At 44.2% G+C, this 25,660-nt stretch overlaps 1 protein-coding gene across 3 annotated transcripts in view; it reads left to right on the forward strand.

The window, feature by feature from the left end:
• The window catches only part of KIAA1328 (KIAA1328 ortholog), a 212,626-nt gene that overhangs the window by 178,200 nt on the left and 8,766 nt on the right, over nt 1-25,660 (forward strand). The window contains exon 10 of one of the 3 annotated variants that reach the window (XM_090037615.1): nt 4,087-4,195. The exons of the other annotated variants lie outside the window; for them this stretch is intronic. Within the exon in view, the coding sequence (XP_089893741.1) occupies nt 4,087-4,195 (109 nt within the window). The remainder of the gene's footprint in view (nt 1-4,086; nt 4,196-25,660) is intronic. 3 annotated transcript variants of the gene reach the window in all.

The raw sequence follows: 25,660 nt of genomic DNA on the forward strand, positions 1-25,660 counted from the left end.
CTGCCGTTTGCTCCAACACCGGAGTTGGGTCGTCTGGCCTGCGAGAAGCCTTGGAATTGGAATATGGCCTGTCAACCCAGACAAATTGGACAGCCCTGTTGTGTGGCTTGCACGGCCCCGCCATTGCATCAGAAAGCTGAAAACTAGAGAAGGAAACGTCATTCTTGGTTAGATAAGCACAGACTGGATGCAAGTTCTGTACCGTGCACGCTTGAATCATCAGGGAGTCATCAATGGCTCAATGGCAACAAGCTGAATGGAGTTGCAGATGCTCTGAAGGGCAGAGCCGGGATTCAGAATGACCTAGATAGATTGGGAAAGCATTCCACAGTCAATCCGATGAGATTCAGCAAGGACAAGTGCAACATCCTGCCCTCGGGACAGAACAAATGCAAACTAGTGGATGCAGTACTGCAGAGAAGGGCCTGGGGTTTACAGTAGATCATAAGCTCAATATAAGCCAACAGTGTGCTCTTGCTCAAAAAAAAATCCAACATGTGTTAGGTTGTATTAGCAGGCATATCACTTGCAAATCAAGGGAAGAGATTCTTCCATTCTGTTCAACACTGGTGAGGTCTCACCTGAAGCACTGTGTCCAGTTTTGGGGCCCACACTTCAAGAAGGATTTGACCAGATTTGGAAAGAGTCCAGTGCAGAGCAACAAAAAAGGGGCCTGGGAACATATCTCACAAGGAAAGGCTGAAAGACCTAGGGTCATTTAGTCAAGAGAAGAGAAGACTGAGTGGGGGATTTAATGAGAGCTTTTGAGTACTTCAAGGGCAGGTACAGAAAAGGTACCTGGGCTTTCCTTCGTGGCCACTGGGGACAGGACTAGGAGCGATGGCCTCAAGCTGCAGCAGAGGAAATTTAGACTGGAGATTAGGAGGAACTTCCTGGCTCTGGAGGAGGGCAGGGAGCAGAAGAGGCTGCCTAGAGAGTTTGTGGAGTCTTCTTCCTTGGAAATTTTCAGAATCAGTTTGGGCAGGCACTTGGCTGGGATGGTGTAGTCAAAGATGGTCCTGCCTTCAACAGGGGGCTGGACTCGACGTCATGAGTTCCCTTCCAGCCCTACTCCCTTATGATCTAGTTCATATTTCTGACTGGCTTCGATTATTCCAGCCTGTGTTTGGTTTCTTCCCCCCACCCCCCTCCGCTTTTTAGGCATCAGGCCTTGAACCTTCTACATCCCTCCAGGGAAGATTTTCTCACAATATAATAGGGTTAATTAGAAGATGTGAAATGCCATATAAATAGTGAGGGGTGTTGGTTGAAGCCATGTTGGTCTAAGGATGCAGGCAGAGAAGGTTCTTTGGGTGAATCTGATATCTTTTATTAGACCAGCTCAAATAGTTGGGGAAAAAAAAGTCTTAGCAAGCTTTTGGGTTTAAAAACCAACTGCAGAGGCTTTCTCAGCATGACGAAGGGTTTTTAAACCTCAAAGTTTGCTAGCAGTTTTTTCCCCCAACTATTTAAGTTGGTCTAATAAAAGATACCAGATTCACCCAAAGAGTCTTGTCTGCTGCATATAAATGGTGAATGTTAGGAGTTATTCCTATGATCCCATTCTTTTCTTCCTCAGTGACATCTACAGTTCCCATCAGTTGCTTTAATCATATTCCTTTTTGGACCACTGTGACCATTTTCTTTCTTCTTCAGATTTCTACTGTCCAAACCCAGATGACCACGTTCTCCCTGCTTTCCTCTGGATATTTGTATTTTGGTGAAGCTGAATACATTTATTTGCATTAATCTCCATAGAAAAGTCCTTTCAACCCTTTGACAATTAGTTAACATCTTTCTGATAACTAGCTCGCTGAAACTGGGACGTGTGCAATCTTAGCATGACCATTTGCGAGGCAGAGAAAATTTGGCTTGCGTGGCCCCAGATCTTGTGAACTACACATTGTTTTGCAAGCTTCTGTATCACTTGCTTTCTGTCTTTCCTTAATTTCAAGTCGACTCTTCCCACTTGCAGCCTGTTTTTGAACTCTTCTCCCCTCTACTAGTCTGGAAGAACGAAAGTGGACATGTATGTGTTTTTTTTTTTCCCTTCCCATATTCTTTAGTCTCTGGATTCTTTCCATTTTTTCCTCATCACGCCGGCATTTTACACCACCTGCAAATTTAATTAATGTCCTGTCTTCTAGTACCGCCCAATTCTTCATGACTTTTCATAAATAATTACCAGGAGCTTCATAAATTCATTAGTTGATTCCCTTTAGTCCCCGCAACGTATATCTTCCAGGCCCAATGATTTGTGTGTTTCCACTCAGAACTCCTTTTATCAGCAAGTATTGTGCAAGGTCTTCACGTGCTTTCTACTTGCCAGTGCCCCTCTTCCTTTCTTTTTCCTGTAAGAGTGGATTTGAAAATGTTCAGGAGCCAAGCCATTTTTGAATCATCATTGATTTAATCTCCCTCCTCTTATTAATGGGCCTACTTACTCTTGAGTGTTTCTCTTCCTTCAATAGACTTGTGTTGCTTTTCTCCCAATATATTTTGTTTCCGTGTATTCTTCACTCTTGGTTAAAAAAAAAAAAAAAAGCTTCCCCTGTCGTCTTATCTCTATTTCTAGACCTGGTGATATTTTCACTTGGTTTCTGAACAGCTCCTCATCAGGCTGCGTTGGCCACTTTTGTTTCCGTATATTTTTCTTTTTCAGTGAAATGAGCCTGTTATGCCTTAAACACAGCTTGTGTAATATTCATCAGCCTTCTCCCATACTAAGACTGTAATGTCTCATCCCATATCCACTGGTTTCTTTATTTTTGCAGTATTCCTGTCTTAGAGTTTAGTAATCATGTGCCATTGTTATATGATGCTGTTTCTAAATAAGTTCAGTTTATTTAAGCAGTAGGCTCCAGTCTCTCTCTTGGATACAAATTTTGCTCTGAATTGGTACATTGTGGTCCTGGGTTGCCAGGGGCGCAGTTACCATACATTATCATTGTAGTCTTAAGAATGACGCCATCAGTAATTAACTCTTGCTACTTAAAGCTAAAGCGTAGCATAGAGTGGAACAATAGGACATTTTTGATTTGCTAGCCTCCACTGAAACTCAAGTGAAATCATTTCTACTGTAGGACCTGATTGCATGCAAATGTTTTTATGCATCTCAAATCAACAAAACATTTTAAGTAACGTTAAGAGACTTATTGGGCATTCAGAAAACTGCAGAAATTCATCTTTAAGGCTGAAATTCCATCCTTGATTGATTACTCCATATTTCAGTGTGTATGACAGGTAATATTACTCACTGTTCAAAGAGCCTAGAAATGCCTATGCACAATAGCAGTACTTAAGAAATAAGTTTCTTGACTTGACTCTTAATTTTTTCTGGGACTTGTGTTTGTCATGCATTCAGCGTTTGGCTAGGCAGCGCTTGGTGCTGAGAGCAGGGACACTGGCCTTCAAAATGCACATGCCATAGTGGATCAGACATACAGTCCCATCTGTTCCTAACTACATCACTGGCTTCTAGTGCATCTCCTGGAAAGTCTCTCAACTTCAATTTACCCATTTTAAAGTGGTTTACAATAAGCCTTATCAGCTTTACAATGGTGGTGTAAGGCTTGATTCAGTTTGTGGTCCTCTAGTGATAAGCTGCAAGTTAAGTGAAAAATATTACTACATTTTGGGGAAGCGGGGACAGACTAAAAGTCAGGTTTTATTGGGAGAGCAGTATATTGTTATGGTGATAGTTTAGAAAAAAAAAAAACAAGGAAAACTAACATCTTGTGGAAGTTCATAAGAGCTGGTGCTGTAAACTAAAATGGATCCTGTGGACAAGAACTGGCGATAACGGCAAGTCTGTCAAGCTTTGGAAACACGGTAGTAATGCAAAGACTGCGGTGGGTGCCTTATTATGTAAATATGATTCTACATGATCCTGGAAATGTGCATTATGCATAGTACCTGTCAGCTGGTAACGACTCCTTTGGTTGCAGTCTTGCTGTATATACAGTACCCTGAAGAATGGCACAACTTTGGGCCCTGTGTTCTGTAATAACGTCAAACAGCAGAAGAGCTGTCCAAAACTTCCAGGCCTCTAATGCCCACTGGATTGCCTTCCCCTTCTCTCCGCAGGGACAGCTTCAGGATCTAGAAAGGATGCAGCTACGTCTCCCGCGCTGACAAGCAGCAGAAAAGAGCTTGTAGCCACAGCCACATCACCAATCCAGCATGACACTTCACGGTAAGCTGCTGGGTAATCTCTGGTTTAAGATTCTGCAAATGCAACCATCAAATTCCCCGAGATGCAGGAAAGTGCCGGAGTTTCTATGATTTTTCATGTTAATGCAAGCTGGATAATATAAACTAAAAACTGCCGTATCCTTTGACATTTATAGTAAGCCTTAAATTGCTTGTTAGAATAAGAAAAGCAGGAATATGCCAAGTTTTAACATTTTAATTTTATTCTAGATTTTGAACAGAAAGTATTTTATGTTCCAAGCCCTGACACATTAGACACATTTGTAAATAATTTAAAGGGATGGTGTTAACCCGTTAGGCTTTAAATCCACTTGAAGATCGTAATCCCCATATATTCCCCCCTCCTTCTCTATATTGTACCAAACGGCATTTCTTTCCCTTTTTTTTTTTTTGACAAATGTTATTTTATGTTTAATGACAAGTAACAAAATCACATTAAGTCAGCACCTCCTGATTATACTCTGTATCAGCTGTAAAGGCTGTCGGAAAGCAGCATTATCACTCCTGCTCCAATGAAGAAGAAAGCTTTGTGGTTGCCCTGAGGAGTCTAAATCCATCTTTGCCTTTTGGAGGGATTGCATTGAAGCTCTGAGTATTTTTAAAAACACACACGATGAGAACAGCAGCAGACCTTCTCCCCCTCCCCCTATTCCGGTGTAAATTCCCCCCACCACCCAAAGCAAACAGAAAAAAAAACCAAACCAGAAACCCTTGTGTCAAATTGACTCTTTGTTAATATAGAAATATATTTCATTTTGCAACTCTGGTTGCACTTCTCTGCAACAGGATGACTAAAATGTAGGACACATCTTATAAGAAGAATTAAACATTAGTTGGAGAAACTAAAGTGCTTGACGGTAGAATCAGTTTTAATCTTTTCTTAACCCGTTGGACAAAGCAAATGTATGTTTTCTGTCATCCCTGTGTTCTTGGCAGCAGCTGGCAGTTTATTTCTATCTTCTGAAGCAACTTGTGATATATAATAGGTGAAAAAACCACTATTAATATTGACAGATTTGTACTTATTCAGCAATAGAAACAAAATTTTTCTTTTGAAGAAAAGGCTGATACTACGGGAATGATGTAAGAAATCGAGATGGATGGGGCTCTGCTTTCCACAGCTGCATGTTTAAGCAAACAAGAAGCCCACAACTACATAAGCGTTATTCTCAGCAGTCAGCATTGTCTCTGGATGCTGGCAGTGTTGACTGATGAGTGTCTGTAAGGATTTTGCTGGGTGTTACCAGTGACAGTTTAGAAGCAAGGCTGAAACTCCATCCGAGGGCTGAGGAGCAGATATAAGATAACTGTCCGCATATTAAAAAAAATGCAGTCAGACCAGAAGTGGTCAGAAAAAGGAATCTGATTTCCACAGGATGGAAGGGCCATGCTGTAACTGCAACAGAGAGTGAAATAGGTGTTGCAGTACAGTGTTTGAAAGCGATGTCAGATAGAGAAGCAGATCCAGAAAATGATTCTGATTACCCGTCACCTTTAAAGGTTTGTTTTACTAGCTAATGAACAATTTTGACAAATTCCATACTTCCTGGACGATCTCTCCCGCTCTGTCTCTGTCTTGGTTGAGGCTGCATGTGAGTATAATTGACCAAGTTAAGTATCCATGTTGTGCTTTTCCTTACTCATGGGCTTCTCTAATTGAAAATGGTAAATGGACAAGTATTTCTGCGGAGACCTAAAGCTGATCCTATCCTTCATCAAAAAACCTGCTTGGGCAGCAGGTCAGTCTCAATTTATCACCGAATGGTTATAAGCTTAGACTGCAGGTTTAACTAACTAAATTAATCAATATTGAGAATTATGGCTGCTTTTGTGCCACTAAAGTTAAGGGTCTGTCAGCGTGTTCGTTATAATCCATGATTTGGGGGGAGTTAACAGCTTAACCACAACAGTTGGCCAGGGACTGAAATTTGCTGTACAAAGCCTTAGCCTAAGAGCAAATTTATTTAATCTGCCATGCTTGTAATGTAATTACTTTTGACTATTTAAATTTATGGGGACTAGATTCAACTCATGTTTATGCCAGCCCTAACTAGCATAAACCCTGGCACACAGCAACAGCAGGAGAAAATCTGCCGGGGAGGAAGGTTTGGAGAGTGACAGCCAGTGCAAGGTGTTTGGATGCTAGCACAGCTGTGGAAAGAGGGCAGTGCTGCCTGGATACGCAGGCATGGTCAGGGCACCCACATGGCAGCCCACTGGTGTTTCCTGCCGTGCTTCCTGGACAACCCTTCAGGGATATTTCACATTGCCTCCTTGAGAGAGACAAGTGGTCCTAGCTCCTGCTCTCTTTGGATGAGGTACTTGCAGGCCCGAAGTACAATAGAAATAGAGATCTTGAGGGCTTGAGATGCTTTGGTAGGTTAGATCTGGACACGCAAGATTTTCAGCTTTCAAAACTAACGTTAGCAAGCTAGCTATAAAGGAATGATATGGGCCATGTCTTCTTTTCAAACGAAGTACATCCAAGCATCTGATCCGTCAGCTTTGGAGAAGTAGCTAATGTGCATCTCCACCACCTGCTTTTCCTAACATGACAGTTATGGCATAAACGGTGTTCAGGGCAGGCAGCTACATCTCTGCAAACCTCTCTGAGCTTGGTTCACGGCAGGTTTAGAAAGCTTTTCCATATCCTGATGGTTGTAAAGCCTGGCTGAGGCAGGCTGAGTTAACAACCAGGTAAGACAGGTTCAGGTTAGGTTTCCTGTGACAAGATGATAATGACCTGTTTGGAAGAAGAACATATCTTGTCCCTCAAAACCTGGTTTCTCTGCCTGGTGTGTTCAGACCTGACTGCAGGACCTGCTCTCCCTTATGTATTGTTCTTCCTGGTTTTTTGTTTTTGTTTTTGTTTTACAGGCAAAACAGTGTTTTTGGCTGTGACTTGGAAGTGAGCTTTGAAAGGGAGGTGTGACTATTAAAACTTGCATCAGAAACCTGATTTTGCATCCTCACTAAAGGCAGGAATTCAGGGAGGTTTTGCGTAAAGTAGGGATTCATTTCTGATATAATGGAACACTGATCTCGGGGAAAGCAACGGTCCTTGGTACAAAAAGGGGTATAATTATTCTATAACAAAATATAAAACCAGGTACTTTACAAGAAAGCACCAACTGTAGAACTGGCTTTGTACCTGGGATCCTCTCCTCTGAATTCGGTGAGGTACCAAGCAGACTTCGGTCTCCCCCCACAAGCACTGTTGTAACATCAGGCTTTGACTTGGTAAGTCCTAGGGCAGTGCCTGCCAGTGAGACCCAAAGGCCGCATCCAGACAAGCACGGCAATGTGGCATGTGGCACCGCAGACTCGTCTGCAAGGGACCAGCACGGGGCTGGTTTTTTTGACCCATGCATATCCAGGGATCAAAAAAAGACCTGTGCCAAAAAAAAGCAGAGCAGCACACACAGGGCCTGTACACTAAACTCAGAACTGGAGCCTGGCCTGCTGGAGCCACACTGCAGCTGCTGGCCCAGCCCTGGGTGGCAGGATCACTGCTGCTACAGTTTTGAGAGGCTCTCAGGACCCCAGGTAAGGCTCTAGGGACCATCCCAGGGCTGGCCCCAGCCTCGTCTCTACCCTACCCGGGACAATTGGCGCGCACCAGAGCGTGCGTGGCACGGGTGTTCTCCAGAGACAACTAGTGGCAGCACAAGGTGTGCCGCCGCTAATAGTCCATGGCAAACCAAACGTCCACGTTCATCTGGACATGAGCAAGAAGGATACAGGCTCTCGAGGGTCTTGCTGTTGCCAGGCCCCTCTGTAACTCTGCTAAATTTCTGTCTTTCCCTCTTTGGACAGCTGGAGAAAACCATTTCTGATGGGTTTAGCAAAGAAGTGAATTAAAGCCGTGGGTGATAGCCTGGGATTTCAGCTGTATAAACCTAAATGTTCTTGTTGCAGCTCTCAAATAGACCTTTAATGCTAGCCAGATGTATATTTTTGGAGTTAAGTTCCTTTTAGATGTTAAAATAAAAGTGATTTAAAAGTTTCTGCAACATCCGTATTACACCCTTGCCACGCTATTATCTGTTAGACCACAGCGGCCTTTTGGAATTTTACAAACAAGTTGCATTGTGGAAATTTCTGTTTAGGGGCTTTTTACAAACAGAATTATTTATCCAGTTGCCCAGCACATCTCTGATAAGGTAGATGTGTATTCGGGGACGTTTAAGCAAATTAATATTTGATGTAAAATGTAATGCACAAAGTTGTATACTTAATAGCGCACGTTGGAATAGCATGTAGCAGATTCATTACACAGCGCGCTTGGTAAATAAAACAGTGATCTGAAAAAGCATTAGCTGCAATTGTGTACACCGTGGTTGTTTTTCAGATCCAAGCATCTCAGATGCTTTAAATGTGTTTCTGCTCTTAAAATGGTATTCCGAAGCTCTTATTTCTCTAAAGAGCTTGTATTAGTAAACACTTCTGAAGGAACAGCGGTGCTTTTTCCCATATCAGACATGATTTTGAATTCAAAGGAGTGGGGGGAAACATCTTTCACTCCATGCCTAACTTATAAACATTTTAAGGAATTAAGAGCGTGTGTGGAGAGGGGTGGTGGATAGGGTGGTGAACATGATAGGAGACAAGTTTTCTCTTTTCCCCGAGGAGAGCTAACAGCACGAAAAGTCCAATATAGTTCCATATGCAAGTGATAAAACCAGACGTTGGCAAATTAATCTCTCTTATTCACAGTGTAGGTTGTTAATTGTTCTCTCTGCTGGCTGTCGATATAATGTGAAATTTTCATTCCCCATTCACGATGGAAAAAGTTGTGGCTGAAAATGTTAACATTTGCATTTTTATTTGTTGATTTATTTAAAGGACAGCCTCTCTTACAGCAATCCATCACTCAGTGACACCCCAAATATGAATAATGTATTGTAGACTTGCGGTTACAATGTGTAATAAGTGCCAGAGACAGTAGAAGAATGTTAACTATGTTGCAAATGTAATATTTATCGACTCATAGTTTATTGCTTTCGAGGTTCAATAATACTGACCATAGGACATTAATATCACTTATCTTGATTTTAGTTGGGCACCTCTGTATGTAGAAATAACCCATCTATCTCATGCTTACAAAATAAATGTGAAATTTACAGCACTTTGTAAGTAGTGCATTATGGTTTCCGTTGCTCAGAGCGTGCAAAGCCCCTTTTCTGCCATCTCATTTATTTGTGTCTAACATTGATCTCATTCCTGTGGGCTGACCCAAATGGTAAGCACCTTGACACTCTTTATTCAGAGACTTTATGGAGTGGATGAACAGTCTCAAGACACAAATTCCAACCTGGACTGCATTTGGACCAATTTTGTTTGGGAGCCATCGATAAATTTTCTGTTGATTTTTTGGAAAGCATTGGCTGGGAGTATAACGCTGATAATTTTCCCTCTTGGAAATGCATATGGAAATGCATCCATCCCAGGTTTGCATGGTCTTTTAGAGAATCATAACTGTTCAAGCTGTTCTTTTGGTCAACAGTTTGTATGGTGTAAAGTTATATTTAAGGACGGTATTTTGAGGGCCTTGTGTGGTTTTAAAATCAGGTAAAAGATGTGCATGACAGCTATTGGAATTGATAGGTACAACTTATTTTCAAAATGAGAATGTTCTTGTCTTGCTAGGTTAAAAAAAAAAAAAAAAAGTTGCTACAGCTAACTGATTTGCGGCCAGTTTCATCTTCAGCGCTTCCTTCAGGAGGCTGTTTACTGTGACGAGAAGCTTAAAACTCCTTGGACCAAAGGTGTATAGATGAGAGCCTAAAATTGGAACAGAAAACAAGTTAGCGCTAAGAGATTTGCAATGTGGGGCTAAAATCAGATTTCACCCAACCAGACTTACCCTTGGGAGACCCAGAATTATGTTCAACTATGAAAATGCTGTGCCTAATTACATTTAATATTGTCGTCCCCAACTAAATTGTGAAACTGTATTCCATACGTACACCTGAGGTTATCAAATTTAAAACATGAACAGAGATTTTTTTTTTTTTTTATTGTGAGTAAGGAGAACACTTGTTTGTACCAAAGGGACCTGGTAACTGCTTTACGATGGCAATTTTGTTCTGTCCATTGCTGACAAAGAAAATCACACCAGGAGATTCTGACTCCCAGTGCAAAAGGATTAATGTTAATTAGCAACTGTCGGCTGTAATTGTCACCCTCATTAAAATGCAGAATTATGTATTTCTTAGTTATAAATAACCTTTCTAATTGTACTTGATGTATGCCAGTTTAATCAAAAAGTACACTTGCAAACAGGCAGATATTTGCATTAATCTAGAACGGGATCTTCAAATCTTTTTGATCGTCTTTTATTCCAAACTTGACTAGTTGGGGGAGGTCTGTTACAGCTGCATATCCTTTAAACAGTTGTTTTTTCCTATTCATCTATGTGGACCTGACAGGGTTTTATATTAAAATGAGGGGAAAGGTCTTCTGGGAATGTTCAGCGCAACAGAAAACTTGTCAATTTTTGAAGTCGTTGGCAAGGTTTCCATCACTCAGTGGTGTGACAATGAGTTGATTATGGTTTGAAAGTAATAATAAGCAAAGGAAAATAGAGTACAAATCACATTACGAAGCTGACTTAACCCTTTAAATCGATATCTTCAGGTGACACGGTTCTTTATGGTTATGCACTGGATGTTTCCAATACTGATTTTTGCACTGCTGCTGGGTAGTTTGCTGCCACCTTCTAGGTCATGCATGAAAATCAGTGTAGCCCTTCAACCTGCTTCCCATTTGTGAGTTTAACCAAGCTTCTTCACATGTAAAAAGCCAAGCATTGGCTGCTCTCTTCCCCAGGCTCTGCTGTCCTTCATCACCAGGAAGCATTTCTTGGCTACCACTGCTTCTCCAGCTACTGTCACATCTGTCTTCTTTTCTCCATTGCCTTTCCAGGCTTGTGTTCCTTTCCTCCCATGCTATCCTGGATCTCTTCCAGTCTGCTCCAGCCACTTTACTGAAGCAGCGTCTACTGATCTTTTCTGGACGTATTTTAAAGCCTCTTCTCCATCCTCCTTTTTGACTATGTTGCTATCTCTGACACCACCAATCAAACCCCCTTCTGCTGCACCTCCTTTTCCTTTGGTTTTGGTGATGGTGTCCTCTCCTGGTTTCCTCCCTAGTGCTGTGACTGCCCTGATGAGTCCCTCTCTATTTTTATAGTACTTGTGTGATTTTTGCATTTAAATGGCCACAGTAAAAAGATTGTCTTTACCTCTTTCTGCACAAATGGCAGAAAGATTGTCTTGACTTCCTTCCACTCCTGCCTAGAGAAGGATTCTCCAGTCCTGAGGACATGCTGTGATCTTAGGCATCGCTTCTTAGACGGGGAGGTAGCAGGGTGTCGCACCAGATCATGGGCAGCCAGGGCAAATGTGGGCAGCCAGATCTGAGCCCACTTGGGGATCAAAGCACCAACTAAGACGAGGATGGGTAAGTGGAATCCAAAGTCAAACCAGATGGGGAAACCAGGAGGGCAATCCAAGAGCAAAGCCCAAGGATGTGCTGAGTCAAGAAGCTGGGATACCATGCAGGGCGAAGCCAAGGAGCAAATCAGAGGGTACAGCGAAACGGTCTTGGGTCAGGTTGACCTGTTGCCCAGACGCTTCCTTTTTCCAGGTCATTGGGAAGTGGCGAGTCAGTTGACCCCAGCCATCCACTCCAGTGACAGGGCATTGGTGGAGGATTCATCTGCACTGAAAGCTTCACACCAGCTTTGACAGGCCTGGTTGGCTAGTCAGGAGATGGCAGGCCAAGATAAGTGGCCATGCCGTCAGGCCGAAGCATCAGGCTTGAGGCTGCAGCTTGACACGCAGCTTCTTCAGACCAGTAACTGTTCAGCAAGGGGAGGGGGTTGAGTCCCCTCACCTGCTCCGCTCTAGTCCTCTCCTTGTTCATTGCTCCTGCCACCCTTACAGTGAAAGGGCTGTCCCTTCTTATTGTAACAGCAAGTTACCAGGGGCTGCAGGAGCTTTCATGTGAAAATTTACTTCCTGCAGTACCGACTGGACTTTCTTTGCCTTCTGCAGGTCAGCAGTTTGCTCTGACCCTCACCCTGCTCCCCCTTCATGTCTCCTCCTTTCTCTACCTGCCTCTTCTCCCCTCTCTCCCTTTCCTTTTCCCTCTTGTGTTCCACTTAGCTGAACCTCTGCTACTTCATCCCATGCTTCCTGACCGCCTCCTCTCTCCATCCAGCCCCTACTCCAAAAGGGTATTATAGACTGGCACGCCACTTGTTACCACCATGCTCATATTGCTTGTGCGTTTTGCCTTTCCCCCACCCTGTAGCTGTCTTGTCCATTTAGACGGGCAACTCTTTGGGGCAGTTACCATCTACAACAGTGTGTGTTAAGGAAATCGGAGGAGATGGCAAGAGCTGTTTCTGCTGTAGAGAAACCCCTCCAGTATAATCCTTCCCATAGTAAGGCTCGTAGATGTTGCCAGTGGCAGACTAGCTGCCGACATCGCTCCAAATGAAGTCTCAGTGGTGCTTTGTTCAGTAGTTTTATTTCCCTTTCTACTGGAAATGCTTCACTTAGCATGTATCAAGTTTGCATTTTTCTTTTGCATAGTGGCATCTCATTGGTGGCTCTTGGTCATCTTGTGATTGGCTAGTACTTCAGAAGGTCGACATCCTCCCCTAATAGAGGATTTTGAGTGTTACAGAGGCCTTGAGAAATGGATGGAAAATGGTCCATCCTGATAACTTTCAATCAATGGTTGTCTCAACATGTCTCAGTCTGCTTGTACCTCCTTTACTTAGGTCCGTCTTAGTCAACTGCTGTGGTCCTTAATAGGATGGAGAACATTTAGGGAAATATACATTTATCTCTTGGGACAGGATTTTCTGATGCAGAAAATCAATATGTGGAGCTTGAGTTTCATGGTTACAATGGTGCGGCATCAGGACGTAAATGGAGTTAGACTAGGGCTTAATGACAGGAGAATCAGGCCCTGACACTTCAAAAATAAGGCAGTGAAATAACTGTTGAGAAGATATATTTGTGCATTCGGGCATCTGCTATTTATCATGACAATGTTTCACTGCATGGCAAGCTGAATATCTGGAGAACTGTTTAAGGTAGTTAAAACTTTTGAATTGTGAGCTTCCCAGTATTTCTTTGGGGAGTATTGAATCGTACCATATGTCTTCCAAAGTTTGATACGAGTTTGAAGGAAACTTTAGAAAGAGATGACAGCATACCCCCTCCTAACCCCCTTACTGTGGCAAGGAGATTTGTTGTCAGCCTGTGGTTATTCTTTATTTAAGCTGAATGCATCAGTTTCTACCACAAAATGTGACTGATTCTGTTTCTCTTCCTAAATCAGATGGCCCTGTTCAAAACCATACTCTGTTGGGTATGGGCAGATTTGTTTTTGTCGCACACTGTGACTGGGGTACTAAAGTGAGCTCATCAGTATTCAGCTGAGCATCTTCAGGAGAAACTAAATACTTGGTCTCCTCCATCCCTGCCCCCCTGTTATCATACCGTCCCTGTTTAATCATAGGCATTGTTTTATCTCTTCCTTTCTGGCATTTAGATTGTTCAGTGCAACTATTACACTTCTCTATCCTTGCTAATTCTTGGGCTTATATAATAATTCAGATAAAGCCCATGACTGATCAGCTGGTACATTCCCATTGAAGTTGCAGGGAGGGGGGCAGGGGGAGTTAAATTACTGTTTTTACTTGGAATGCTTTGGAAACAATATGATAATTTGAAAACATAAATTTAAAGGAAAATGAAGCAATTTAGTAAAATTGACTCTCTATCTATGATTGTTTAGTTTCTGCCTTATCCTAAATTACCTCTGGTTATTTGAGCTGCAGTAACATCTTTCTCTTTCCTTCGGCTCTTCCTACTCATAAATTTTAGAGGGCTTTTAATGTGCACATGCCTGAAATGGGTAGTGAAAACAGCCTCCTATGGCAGGTATCTGTCGAATAGTTTTAAATTCTGTTGGTTCCCCCCCATGTCAAATCAATAAATGCAGCACAGTTCCAAAGTCACTTGTAATGTTTCCTATATGCTTTAAAGATCTCCAAGAAGAGGTTCTCAAGCCCTCTAATGCTATTATACTTTTAACTTTCATTTTTGCTTTATCTGCAGTTAATCATCTTTTACTACTAAAAACCAAAATTGGGTTTATTGAAACATTTCAGTTTTGATTATTTTTTTAATAAAGATGAAGAAGTCAACCTAATGGAATCACTGGAATGAAATGAGTAAAAATTTAAAAAAATTTAATAAGCTGCAGACTTGAAGATTTTATTAAGTGTATAAAAGGCAAAACTCAGTCACATTGGGTAGCGTGTTTCCCCATGTGTTCAGTCTCGGATCAATAGGGCGTGAGAAACATGCCATGTCAGAAATGACCTTTGCACTGTTGGACTGACTTTTTCAGGTACATTTCCAGAAGGGTGAGTTCTGCACACAACTCGCATTACCGATGGTACTTGCGTGTGTAACTTCCGTGCCGGTGATCAAGAGATGCTTTCAGAAGAGCGGCAGTGCTGAATTCAAATTTTATTCCCCGCAGTTCAGACCCATAAATGTATTTTGTAGAGTGTTTGTGTGTCTGTCAATCTATCAGATAGCTATGAAGCATCATGACTTACGATGCAGCTTTACGATTTATGAGTTTGGAGACTTTTTCTCACTCCTGGAAATAAAATGGGGTTTTTTTGCAGTGTACAGAATGGCTGATAATTCAGCGGGGCCTGGTGTTTATATATTTATAGGAGCGTGGCTGCAATTTTTAACTTGTTTTGCATAGATTCTTGTCTCCAGCAATATCCCTCACCACAAAGTCCCTCCTGTGTGAGCCTCTGCTCCTGCACATTGACTGGTAGGAATTTCTCTGGCTCCCAGTGTCTCTGTGCCACTTGAGTACCCAAGGTATCATCCGTGTCCCCTCATTTATTCCCCTCCTGATTGTGGCTGGTGAAGTGTTAAGCATCGCTCTGCTTGCTTTACATTTCTACCTCTTCTCGGTACTTTGTAATTGTTCGGCATGTTCCTAATCTTACGTGCACGCTTAAAATTTAGCCGACCTCCCCTGCGCCCCTCAATGTCTGGTAGACTAGAAGGATTTGGAGTCGAGATAGACAGCTGGTCTGGAAGCTCCCATGCCTCGCGTTCTTTGCCAGTAACCCCCCTGTTTGTTGTTTGCCAATGATGTCTTACCTTCTAGAGTTTCAGGTGTGTGCATGTGCGCGTTACCTGCCCTCAGGTGACCACAGCAATTAAATGCAGTAGTGACAAGAGCCCAAGAAATGCCTAGCTAGGTAGAATGTGGCGACTCATTGTAATTGTCTGTATGTTCCCTTGCTTTGTCTCTTTGTGTTTATGAACTTTTTAGCAGAAAACCGTTTCTGCTGGTGCACAAACCGTAACATCACATGACGCTGACTTTACTCAAACCAGAAGATTTTTGTGCCAAGGTTGTAACATTGTATCATTACTTCATTGTATCTGTGTGAAAATTTTAATTTCACGCCCTGCAGACTTCACTGTCTTCTGTGCACTCTGTTCATGTTGTTGCATAGAAGGGTAAGTCCCTGGGTCACATTCATTTTGAATTGTTTCTTTTTTTTTTTTTATAAGTAAAAGTTCTGTTTCCTTTGAGGTCTTGGTATAAAGTTGGGTAGGAGATGCTGGCAGAACAATAGCCACTAATTTTTTTTAAAGTTTCCTGAACGATGCCTCTCATGTTCCACAAAATATTCAGTATTGCGCGCGCACACATACGTACGTACGTACTTACCTATGTGAATAAATTTGTATACTTACATGAGGGGGAGAAGCTTTGTTCAGATACAGCCTTGAATTTCTTGTGAGCTCCATCCTGCTGCTTTTTCTCCTTCCCCCTGGTCTGAGGAAGGCACAGACAATGTCTCCTTACATGTCCCAAGCAGCCCTCAACTGTTTTTGCTCCTTAGACTGGATTTCAGCCCTTTCTGGTGTGCAGGTGGTAGCAGTGTAACCTCCCCTAACCTCACCACAAACGTGCCTTAGACTCGGTGGAAGAGAATCACGGTTCAGCCTACATTATTCGTTCAGTCCTTGGCCTCTTTTCTGATGCTATCAGTAAGGTTGCTAATTATGGTGTTTTTTGTGAAGAGAACACATCTGCTGAGTCTCACCACCTCATTTCACATAACCCGTCAAACAGCAGATGGAGGCATCTTTTGGTCACTTCCAGCCTGGGTTAGATGCAAACAAGCAGCATGGAAATGAGACGCTTAATATCAGTCCCCTGAGCCACTCATTCCCCTACTTCATTTTTTGTAGCGTCTCAGTGATATCATGTCATTCCTGACAGAAACACGGGATATCCACAGGTGTATGGTTATAGAAAAGTAATCCTGCCGAGCCCAGGATCATCTTTGCTAGTTACTGCTGGGAATGAACAAACTAAAATTTCCGTTCCCTACCCATCTGTTCAGTTGCAAAAAGTAGGTAATTTATCTCAGTGGGACACCTCCCGCCTGTGTAACATTTTAGAAATAGGTGGTTACGATGCAATGACTACAACAAAGGGCATCCGGCTCAAGTACCCTGCACTCCATGCTTTCCTGCTGGCATTTTTCTCTTGGAGGGGATTCTTCTAACTGGGCACGTCTACATGTGCACAGTTACTGCACTGTAACCTAAAAATTACTGTGCTGGACAGGCAGCACCTAGACGTGCACACCCATGTTATGCAGTAACTATAGTGAATATGCCGACTTGGGTGTAAATTTGATACCTGCATCAAGATACTGCGTGATGCAGGTATCAAATTACACCCGATTAGTTAATGTGCAGTAAGGCATGTGTAGACGCCTTACTGTGCAGTAACATTGGACGTGTAAGGTGACGTAAGACATTAATTGACTTAACACTATGTGGGTTGAGCGGGCTGGACTGCACTGGCACTGCTTTCCCTGCCCCACCGAGTGAGCCACTCTGCTCGGCTCAGCCCGGGCAGGGTTGGGACTGCGTCCGCTCCTGGTGCCAGTTTCCCTGCAACACCTACTTCTGTCCTAGGCGTGCGCTGGGCTTCCCTGCCACCAGGATGCTGCCTGTGAGAGAAGCTGGGTGCAACGTAGGAGCCGGGGCTGAGCTGCATGGAGCCCCCAGCAGCCCACGTCACTTCTCTCTCAAGCAATGTCCTGGCAGCAGGGAAGGTCGGCACATGCCTCGGATGGAGGTAGGTGTTGCAGACGCAGCCCCAATCTAGCCTGGGCTGAGCGGAGCAGAGCAGCTCACTCCATGGGGCAGGAAAAGTGGTGCCGGGTACTGCAGAAAATCCAGATGACACAGCCCTGCCCGCGCTGTGCTGCCCCCTTCTCCTGCAGGGACTCACAGGGGGCGGTGGGGAGGCTTTCCCACGTTTTCAGCATCTGCAGCACCATGGCACCTGGCGACAGCATGCTGCCCACACTGAGCTCCGGCTCGCTTTCCTCCGACGGGAAGCAGGAACATGGGGAAGAGGTTGGAGCCAGGGCTGGGGCTGTCTAGGGTGCTGACCAGGGCAGGCTGATGTTGGCACCTAGCAAGCCACATTACAGCACCTTTAAAGCCTTAACAACTGCATGTGTAGACAGCTGCCTAAAAACCACTTACTGTGCAGTAAATGCATGTGTAGACATGCCCACTGGGTAGCTTCCACAGCATCAAGCCCTATTCAATTCTTGTTTGCTTATGAAGCTTTGAATGGTGTTACTGGCTTTGCCATATGGCTCTTATTCATATTTACCACGCGACTCCAGCAGTTGCCCTCCTCCCACGCATTGTTTACATGCTGACTTAAACCAGGTACTGTGAACATGCTGCATTCTTATGGATATTGTTTTACCCCTGACACTTTTGCTTGAACCATATATCCTTCTCTTTCATCTGTGAAATCTCAGTTAATTCATGCATTTCCCCAGAGAGCTACAGTATACTTGGAAATGAATAGAGCCCATACCCTTTTATCCCAGTGTGCAAAGCAGGGGGGTTGATGGTGCTGGCTCGGTTACTGTTTCTCCAGAGGTTTTGTGTGCCCTTCCAGAGTCTCAGGCCATGCGGGCCCCTGCATGTAGCGCTAGGGCATCAAGGCTCAGATCCTGTGCTGCTTACCAGACAGTCTAAAACTTAGCCCCTGCAGCGGATGCCTCTCCTCAAGATGGTAAGCCTGTCTTATGGAGCAAAGCATTTAGTTTTGATAGTGAGCAGATGCACATCTTCAGGGAGTGGAGATGTGTCCCGCGAAGGCACAGAGCTCTTCCAGTCTTTCAAAAGGCAGACTGAGCTTCCAGCTCGTTCAGAAGGAAGATGCATCTCCCTGGACCTTTTGTCATGGAGAGATCGAGCTCCTTCACATGTTTAACTGGCAGTACTATTGACTGGGGAGGAAGAGGACCCAGCCACCTATTCCTTGTCTGCCTTGTGGTTAAGGTACTTGCCCAGAAAGTGGGACGCCAGGGTTGTGGGCTACCCTAATCAGAGGGGATTTGAACCCCATCTCCCACTTCCCAGGAAATTCCCCAAGCTACAAAGCTGTAGGTGAGGCAGAGCATCTTGGCCCAATGAGCAACTGAGTTTGGGCTGGTAGGAGAACAAGCAAGCATGGGTGGGACTGTGACCTTGTGGGCTGGTAGTGTCTTGGAGGGCAGGAGCCCTGGGTTCTGGTCCAGGCTCCCAATGCTATTTCACCCTATGACTGCTGAATGCACAATTGCTGGAGTTAGTGAGTGGGGAGGTCCAGCAAAGGCTGTGTTAGGTAAATGCCTCTTTTAAGTAACTAGGCAGTGAGGAGTATAGTTTGGAGCAGGATATCACTGAAATACTGATGCCCGTGACTTGAGTCCCCTGGCTAAATTACTGACTGAAAAAAGTAACTTAGTCCAAGGCCCCTCTTACGTATATTGTCAGCGAGACACAGCATTGCAAGGAGCATACAACTGAGGGGCCCTTCCTGCAGTGGAGAACACCCTCTCTTCAAAGGGAGGTGAGGACATTTAGCTTCCTGCAAGGTTGTGGCCTTTCTACACTAAGTGTGAGGCTTATGTGCCACCAGATGACTCTATTTTATGTCCATGTAATTCCAATAATGCCAGCAATGTCTGCAGAAGAGAAGACTGAGGGGGATTGAATAGCAGAGGATGGAGCAATGGGCTCAAGTTGCAGCAAGAGAAGTTGAGGGTACATAGCAGAAACAACTTTCTCACTAGGAGGGTAGTAAAGCACTGGAACAGGTTACCCAGAAAGGTGATGGAGTCTTCATCCTTGCAGGTTTCTAAGATTTGGCCAGACAGAGCCTTGGCTGGGATGGTGCATTTGGGGCTTGTCCTGCTTTGAGCAGTGTTTGGACCAGACATGACCTCCTGAGCTCCCTTCCAGCCCTCGTTGTCTAGGATTCTATGAAAGTTCCAGCAGAGAGGAGTGGAAAAAGCAGGGGTGGATCAGGATGAAGCCTGATCAGAAAATAGGTTTCTGAAACCATTCGCAGTCTCTTTCTTATTCCTTTGCTCCAAAGTCTGAGCTAGTGTGGTAAAGGCACAGCAGATTTTGTAGCCAACAGCACACCAAGGTGTGATGATACGGTGGCAGTACAACCAGCTGCCTTTGACTCTGATCAGGTAGCCATATACAGCTGGGTTGACTAGCGCAGCCTGCACCACGAGTGCAGAATGAGGCTCAAATTCATGCCTCTGGATCCTGTAGCGAGACACCGCAGCCTCTATCTGCCACCCCCGTCCACGTGACATGAAAGTGCCCCAAAACCCATGTGCATAATTTGAACCCTGTTGATTACTGTCAGCATTCTCCTTGTGAGTCTCCTTTCCCATTCCAAATTCTCCTTCTGATATAATCCTAGTCCTTTAACCAGCGATACCAGGATACATGCTTTTTTTTTCCTTTTGTGACCAGGTATTTTCAGCATTTAAGCCAGCAGTCTTTTCCCACTCCACACTTAATTCTTCCCTTCTGTGCCCATTCCCTGCCACCATCCTGCTCCCACAAGCACAGCACGCTTATGACGGTATGTGGCTATCGCCGTGGCCCTGCTGTTGCATGGATGAGGAGCTCCGCACCTCCAGTGGGTAATTCAAACTGATGGGTTCTTATCAGACTTGCCAAGCCTATCCATCCAAATGTCTATTTCTGTCCTAAAGACCAAGCAACCATAAAGTTGAAAACCATGTTGCATTTTTGGAATCTTAACTTTCAGACAATGCGTTTATGAATTATTTATGCCGAATGGGTTTTCAGTAATGTGCGGCATAAAATGGAATGAATGCGTATCCAGACTTGGCCTGAGCTCTCCAAAGAGCATGCTAATAAACAGAATGATAACCTACCATCACTTTTGCCCTGTAAGATTTACAGGGCAAGCACTTTTTTTTTTCTTTTTTTATTTCAAACGTTCTGTTCTTAATTTATGTCAGTTTGTCAACTCGCAACTCTGGTGTTTTCTTTTAAAGTATGGCTTGGTGACTGACTTTCTGTTACTTAAAGGAGTCTACCAGCGCCTCCCTCCTTTCCCCCTTCAACCAAGTGTCTGCAAATTTTACTTGTCGTACTGGCATACCGCCATGCTAAATTATGCTTTAATTTACAATTAGTAGGAAGTGGCAACTGCACAGAGCAGCAAACCTTTAATTTAAAATGGCCATTATACAAGCTCATGATTCTCCAGAATGATGAAGATATTGAAAAATAATTAAGATCTCTTTAGATTTTCAGACATTTTAAAGTGCTTGGCTTATTTAAATTTTGTAAACCTCTCTGAAATGGCTACCTTCATAATGACAAGAATGCAGGATATTATAGAGTTGCAACGTGGTGTTTATTGATATCTGAATGGTCTCATGGTAACTTGTTTTCAAGGATGTAGCTGACAGGGCAGAGATAATTAAGGGAACAGAACAATTTTGTTGATGCTGTATTTATGACCCAGATACCTTTTTCCAGATGGACCCCAAACCATTAGACCAACCACGACCTTTCCGTTCAATACTAGGTGAATTTTATTGATACACAGTGATGGCAGAGAAGAATAATGCAAACAATTCTATATCTCTACCAGTCTTAGAGTTGTCATCAGAGTCGAGGTACATCTGGCCAGTACACGAGCTTCACCCTGAGGTTCTCTTGAATGTCAGAGGTCAGCAGCCTAGAGGTTGGAGGCTGAGGCCCACCCTCCCCCAGTGGCATGGTGCCTCCTTATTTGGGGGGGGGGGCACTTGCCCCCCCAGCAGAGAGTCAGTGACCGGGGGGGGAAGTCCCCCCTCAGCTGGTCCTGTCAACTCACAACTGGCAGCAGTGCACCACTGGCCACAGAGGAACTGCTTCTCCTGGCGCCCTCCCTGGCCAGCGCGCTCAGGAGGGGCACCAGCAGTCTCGCCTGCCCCTTCTGCCCAGGAGTGCTGCTGTCTGGGGGTGCACATGCACCCAGTACATGTCACCACTGCCCGGTGGGGCGTACGAGATGGGCTGGTGGTATGCCCTCTGTCCATGGTGGCCTCGGGTTCCCTTCTCAGAGACCCTTTGCTGCTTTGAAGTCCTTTCTTTTGTATTCTTTTCTCGCCCTGTTATAACTCTTCATCTCTAGCTATCACTGATTGGTCTCTCTGTTGTCATCATACTGTCCCTGTTTGGTCCTGTCAGCATATTCCTTTGTTTCACAATCCCATCCCATGCACGGATCTTCATTTGGGCTTTACCGGTGTTTCCCTAATTTGGTCTGTTCCCCCAAAACCAGAAATCCCAAGGGCTCTGCAGCTGGGTGCGGTGACCCGGTGCCACCTTATCTCATGTTATGAAACAGTGTGGTACATGTATTTAATTTTCCAGCCTGTGTGTCTGCTGGCTTCAGACACACACAGCAGGCCTTGAGGAAACTTTCAGAAACAATGCTTTTAGAAATCAGTTAACCCTTGCTGTTGCCTTGTACCATTATTTTAATGCATATCTACCTTACCTATAAGAGGGTTTCCAAAAGCAAATCTCTAAATACCATTTTCTAGCCATCAAACTTGACTGCCTGATTCTGCTAGAAAACACCTTAAGTCACAACAATAGAAATTTAGGTGATCAGCAAGAAGGAGGGGGCGAGGGAAAGAGTGTAGGTCCCCAGTGCGAGTTGGTGTTGGTTTAGATGTTGCATTAAACAGTCTGTGAAGTATTTAATTGGGATTAAAAACAAATGAGAGAACACATTGCAATGAACCACCCCCATTCCAAATATTTTGATGTAAAAAGGCAGAGGGGTAGCAAAATCTACTCCCCTCACACACAAAAAACTCAAACAGAATAATAAAATCTGATCCCCACCGGAGGCAATGGTAAAGCTCACATTGACTTCAGCAGGGTGGGATTTGCAACAATTGCATTCATATTTTTGCTCCTCTGTGTGATGAGGTTTTAAATCTTACACAGCGTACTAGCATTTCTTGCCACAGTGGTTAGGAATTCAATGAGCGCTCACAGTTCAATAACTAAATGACAAGGTAGGAAACTTCAGAATTGTAACGTGGTTATTAGTGCTTGACCTGAAACTATGTAGATCTCCAAATGACTGCACCTGTGGAAACAAGAAGCTGATTTATTGCTGAGGGCTGGTTAAGAAGTTGGGCTGCGCCTGAGAAGCAAGGCAACCTGTTAATCATGTGAATAATGCTGGAAGGCAGTGGGTGCTTTGAGGGACTAGTGCCTCTGAAAATCAGGTTTCTGTTATTTATGTGTGCCCCCTAAAGAGTGGCATGTTTCAGAAATGCTGGCAGAGGCTCTGTAACCTGCAGGCAGACTTGTACAAAATGGTACCAAGTTTTCTATTAAATACCCCACCCCAAAATTTCTAGACACTCTTCAGACAAAGAAGATAATCACTCCTATCTTAAAAAGGAGTGACAGTCTAAAGAGAGAGAAGCTCTGTGGTAAAAGAAACCAAAAACAAAGGGAAAGGGCAAGTGACTGGAGGAGAAGGGCTCATGAGAGCATGAGCCAGTATTTGGCTCGGCCTGCACTTTGATCTGTTTCTCTTTTTGAAATCTATATTTTGATAGAAATCGAATATTAATAGAGCAAAAAGTGCAAAGGATTTTTTTTTTTGTTCGTGCGGTTAGGATCTCTGGGTGCTGTACAGACCACACTAAGGTATATATTCTGCCCTGAAGAACAAGACGAGCAAAGGGGAGGTGGGGGCTACGGTGAGGGTAGAACAATCAAAGAGATGATTTCCAAATCCTAGGTCTGCTGCTTGTTTTTTCTTTTTATGCTTTGAGCAAGCACCACAACAAGCAAGGCACGCGGGAGGCTGAGTTGATAGGAGGGGAGCTGGAAAGCTAAGAAAGTGTTGCAAGTGCAAGGAGGGTATTGTTCTTTGGTGGTTAAGTGCAAGCAAAGATGGGCTATTTGTGTCTCGAGGGGAAATGATTGCAGAAGGAAGTGCAGTTGCAATGATGACAGCCAGCTGGGCACTACGGTCGGTGAAGCAGCAGTGAGAAAAATGTCTGTCTAATCAGCCCTCACCCAGGGCATGGGGACTGAGCTCTTTATCCGTTATTAAGCCAGTGCTGTTCTCTCTGCTGCAGGTGAGATACAAACCACCAGCGCTCAGCCAGTTTCAGAATCAAGGCCTTCATCACTCCTGTTTATCACGTGGAAGGATTTGACCCCATAACTATGCCACGTGTGGCCAGTTCAGGTTAGCAAGGGCGTGACACTATTATCAAAGTCTTTCTTCCTTCCCAACCCCATCCGTGATCTTACAGAGGACTGTGGTCTCTGATGGCATTGCTCACGAGATTCAGCGATATTGCCTGACCCCACCAAATATGAGAGAGTGTCTGGTGCAGTTGTAGGTCAGGTTTTATGGCATGCAGTGATGTATTGCACTCAGGTGTATCAATAGATACAGATTAGACGGGGGTTTCCAGAGCAGTGTGAAGGCTGCTAAAAAGCCAGTGCAATTTTTGGGGGTTGCATCATGTAGTGCAGAGGAGCTCAGCCCCTTTAACAGCTCTGGTGCAAGTCTGCCACGGGGCCGTTGTGCTCATTTCTGGGTGCCATGTTCCCGAAAGATATTGACAAATTAGAGGAAGCTCCGAGAAGAGCAACAAAAATTATCAGGAGGCTGGAGGGATTGATTTATGAGAAAAGATTAAAATATGTCTGGCTTGGATAAGTGATGACTAAGGTTGGGAGGGGGGGCTATAATAGTATTCAAATACTTGAAGGGTGTTAACGTCAGAGAGAGATGAATTTCTAAGTATTGTGAAAGATCTGTGAGTATAAGTAATGGTGTGAACTTAAGGGGGAGGAGGGAAAAAACTTCAGCTGACTATCAGGCAAAACTCCCTGACCTGTGTGCGTACGTGTCTGGAAGCAGAATGGAAAGGAGCACCTTCCCCTCTCCTGGACCCAGCAGGAAATGAGTGGGGAGCATGTGTGATATTTGCTACACGAGAGATCTCTCCGTGTGCTTGTTGCGCTCCTCCTCCCCCCTCCTTTCAGGGCAGGGAATTGGGCTCAGGAATGTCTGTTCAGTGCATCCTTCACCCTGATCAGGGCCTCTAAGTGTTTTGGGAATATGAGAAAAGTAGTAACGCCAGCGCAAGATGCATTTGGCTGGGAAATAGACTCCCAAGGGACCTGATTGTTGGAGGCAAAGTCTAGGAAGCGCATTGTATGGTTGGTTCTCTGTCACCAGGAAGAGACGGCTGCATGATCCAATAGGTTTGTCCTTCCTTCTCTAGCTTACGATTCTGTGAATACTGCCTTAGAGAGCATCATAAAAGTAGCTGATCCTCTAAGCTTGCTGTTATGTGGGTGTGGGTTTTACGGTGCTCTGGGGTGCTCCTCTCACTAAGGAGACTATGCAGATATATTCTGTATTACGTTGCCCGATGTATTCTAGATAAAAAGCTCGGATCCTTTTTTAATTGTGTAGAAAATATTGTACTGCCTGCACTTTGACATGCATGCATTTGGAAAATACACATCAGGTGCTAGCACCCGAGCTACATTATCCCCATTGTTTTAGGATTTAAGCAAACAAGGCAGCGGTAAAGGTTTTCTTCTCATGTCCTGCAGTGCACGGGCAGTCTAGGGCAGTGGTTCTCAATCTCTGTGGACTAGAGGCATCCCTCGAGGGACTCAGGCACCCAAGAAAATTCCAGTTTGCAGTTCTCACTTTCTTTTGTGACTACGGAGAAACAATAGGGCAGTGCTGTTGTAAAGAACTCAGGAAGACCATCGCAGTCGCAAGGTGTTTAACACCACAAATTCCTGTTGAAATCTGTAGGTTTTATCTTGCGAATCATGTTCACACACCTGGCAGTGCTAACATCGCACCTTTGAAAAGACCTTCAGGCACTGGTCTAGGGTGCATCTGTACCAGCCTCGAAGTATTGTAGCTGTGCCTTCGGGAAGCTCCGTTA

This window comes from Crocodylus siamensis, chromosome 3 (assembly GCF_052110815.1).
Source record: "Crocodylus siamensis isolate JL-2025a chromosome 3, ASM5211081v1, whole genome shotgun sequence".
Taxonomy (NCBI): domain Eukaryota; kingdom Metazoa; phylum Chordata; order Crocodylia; family Crocodylidae; genus Crocodylus; species Crocodylus siamensis.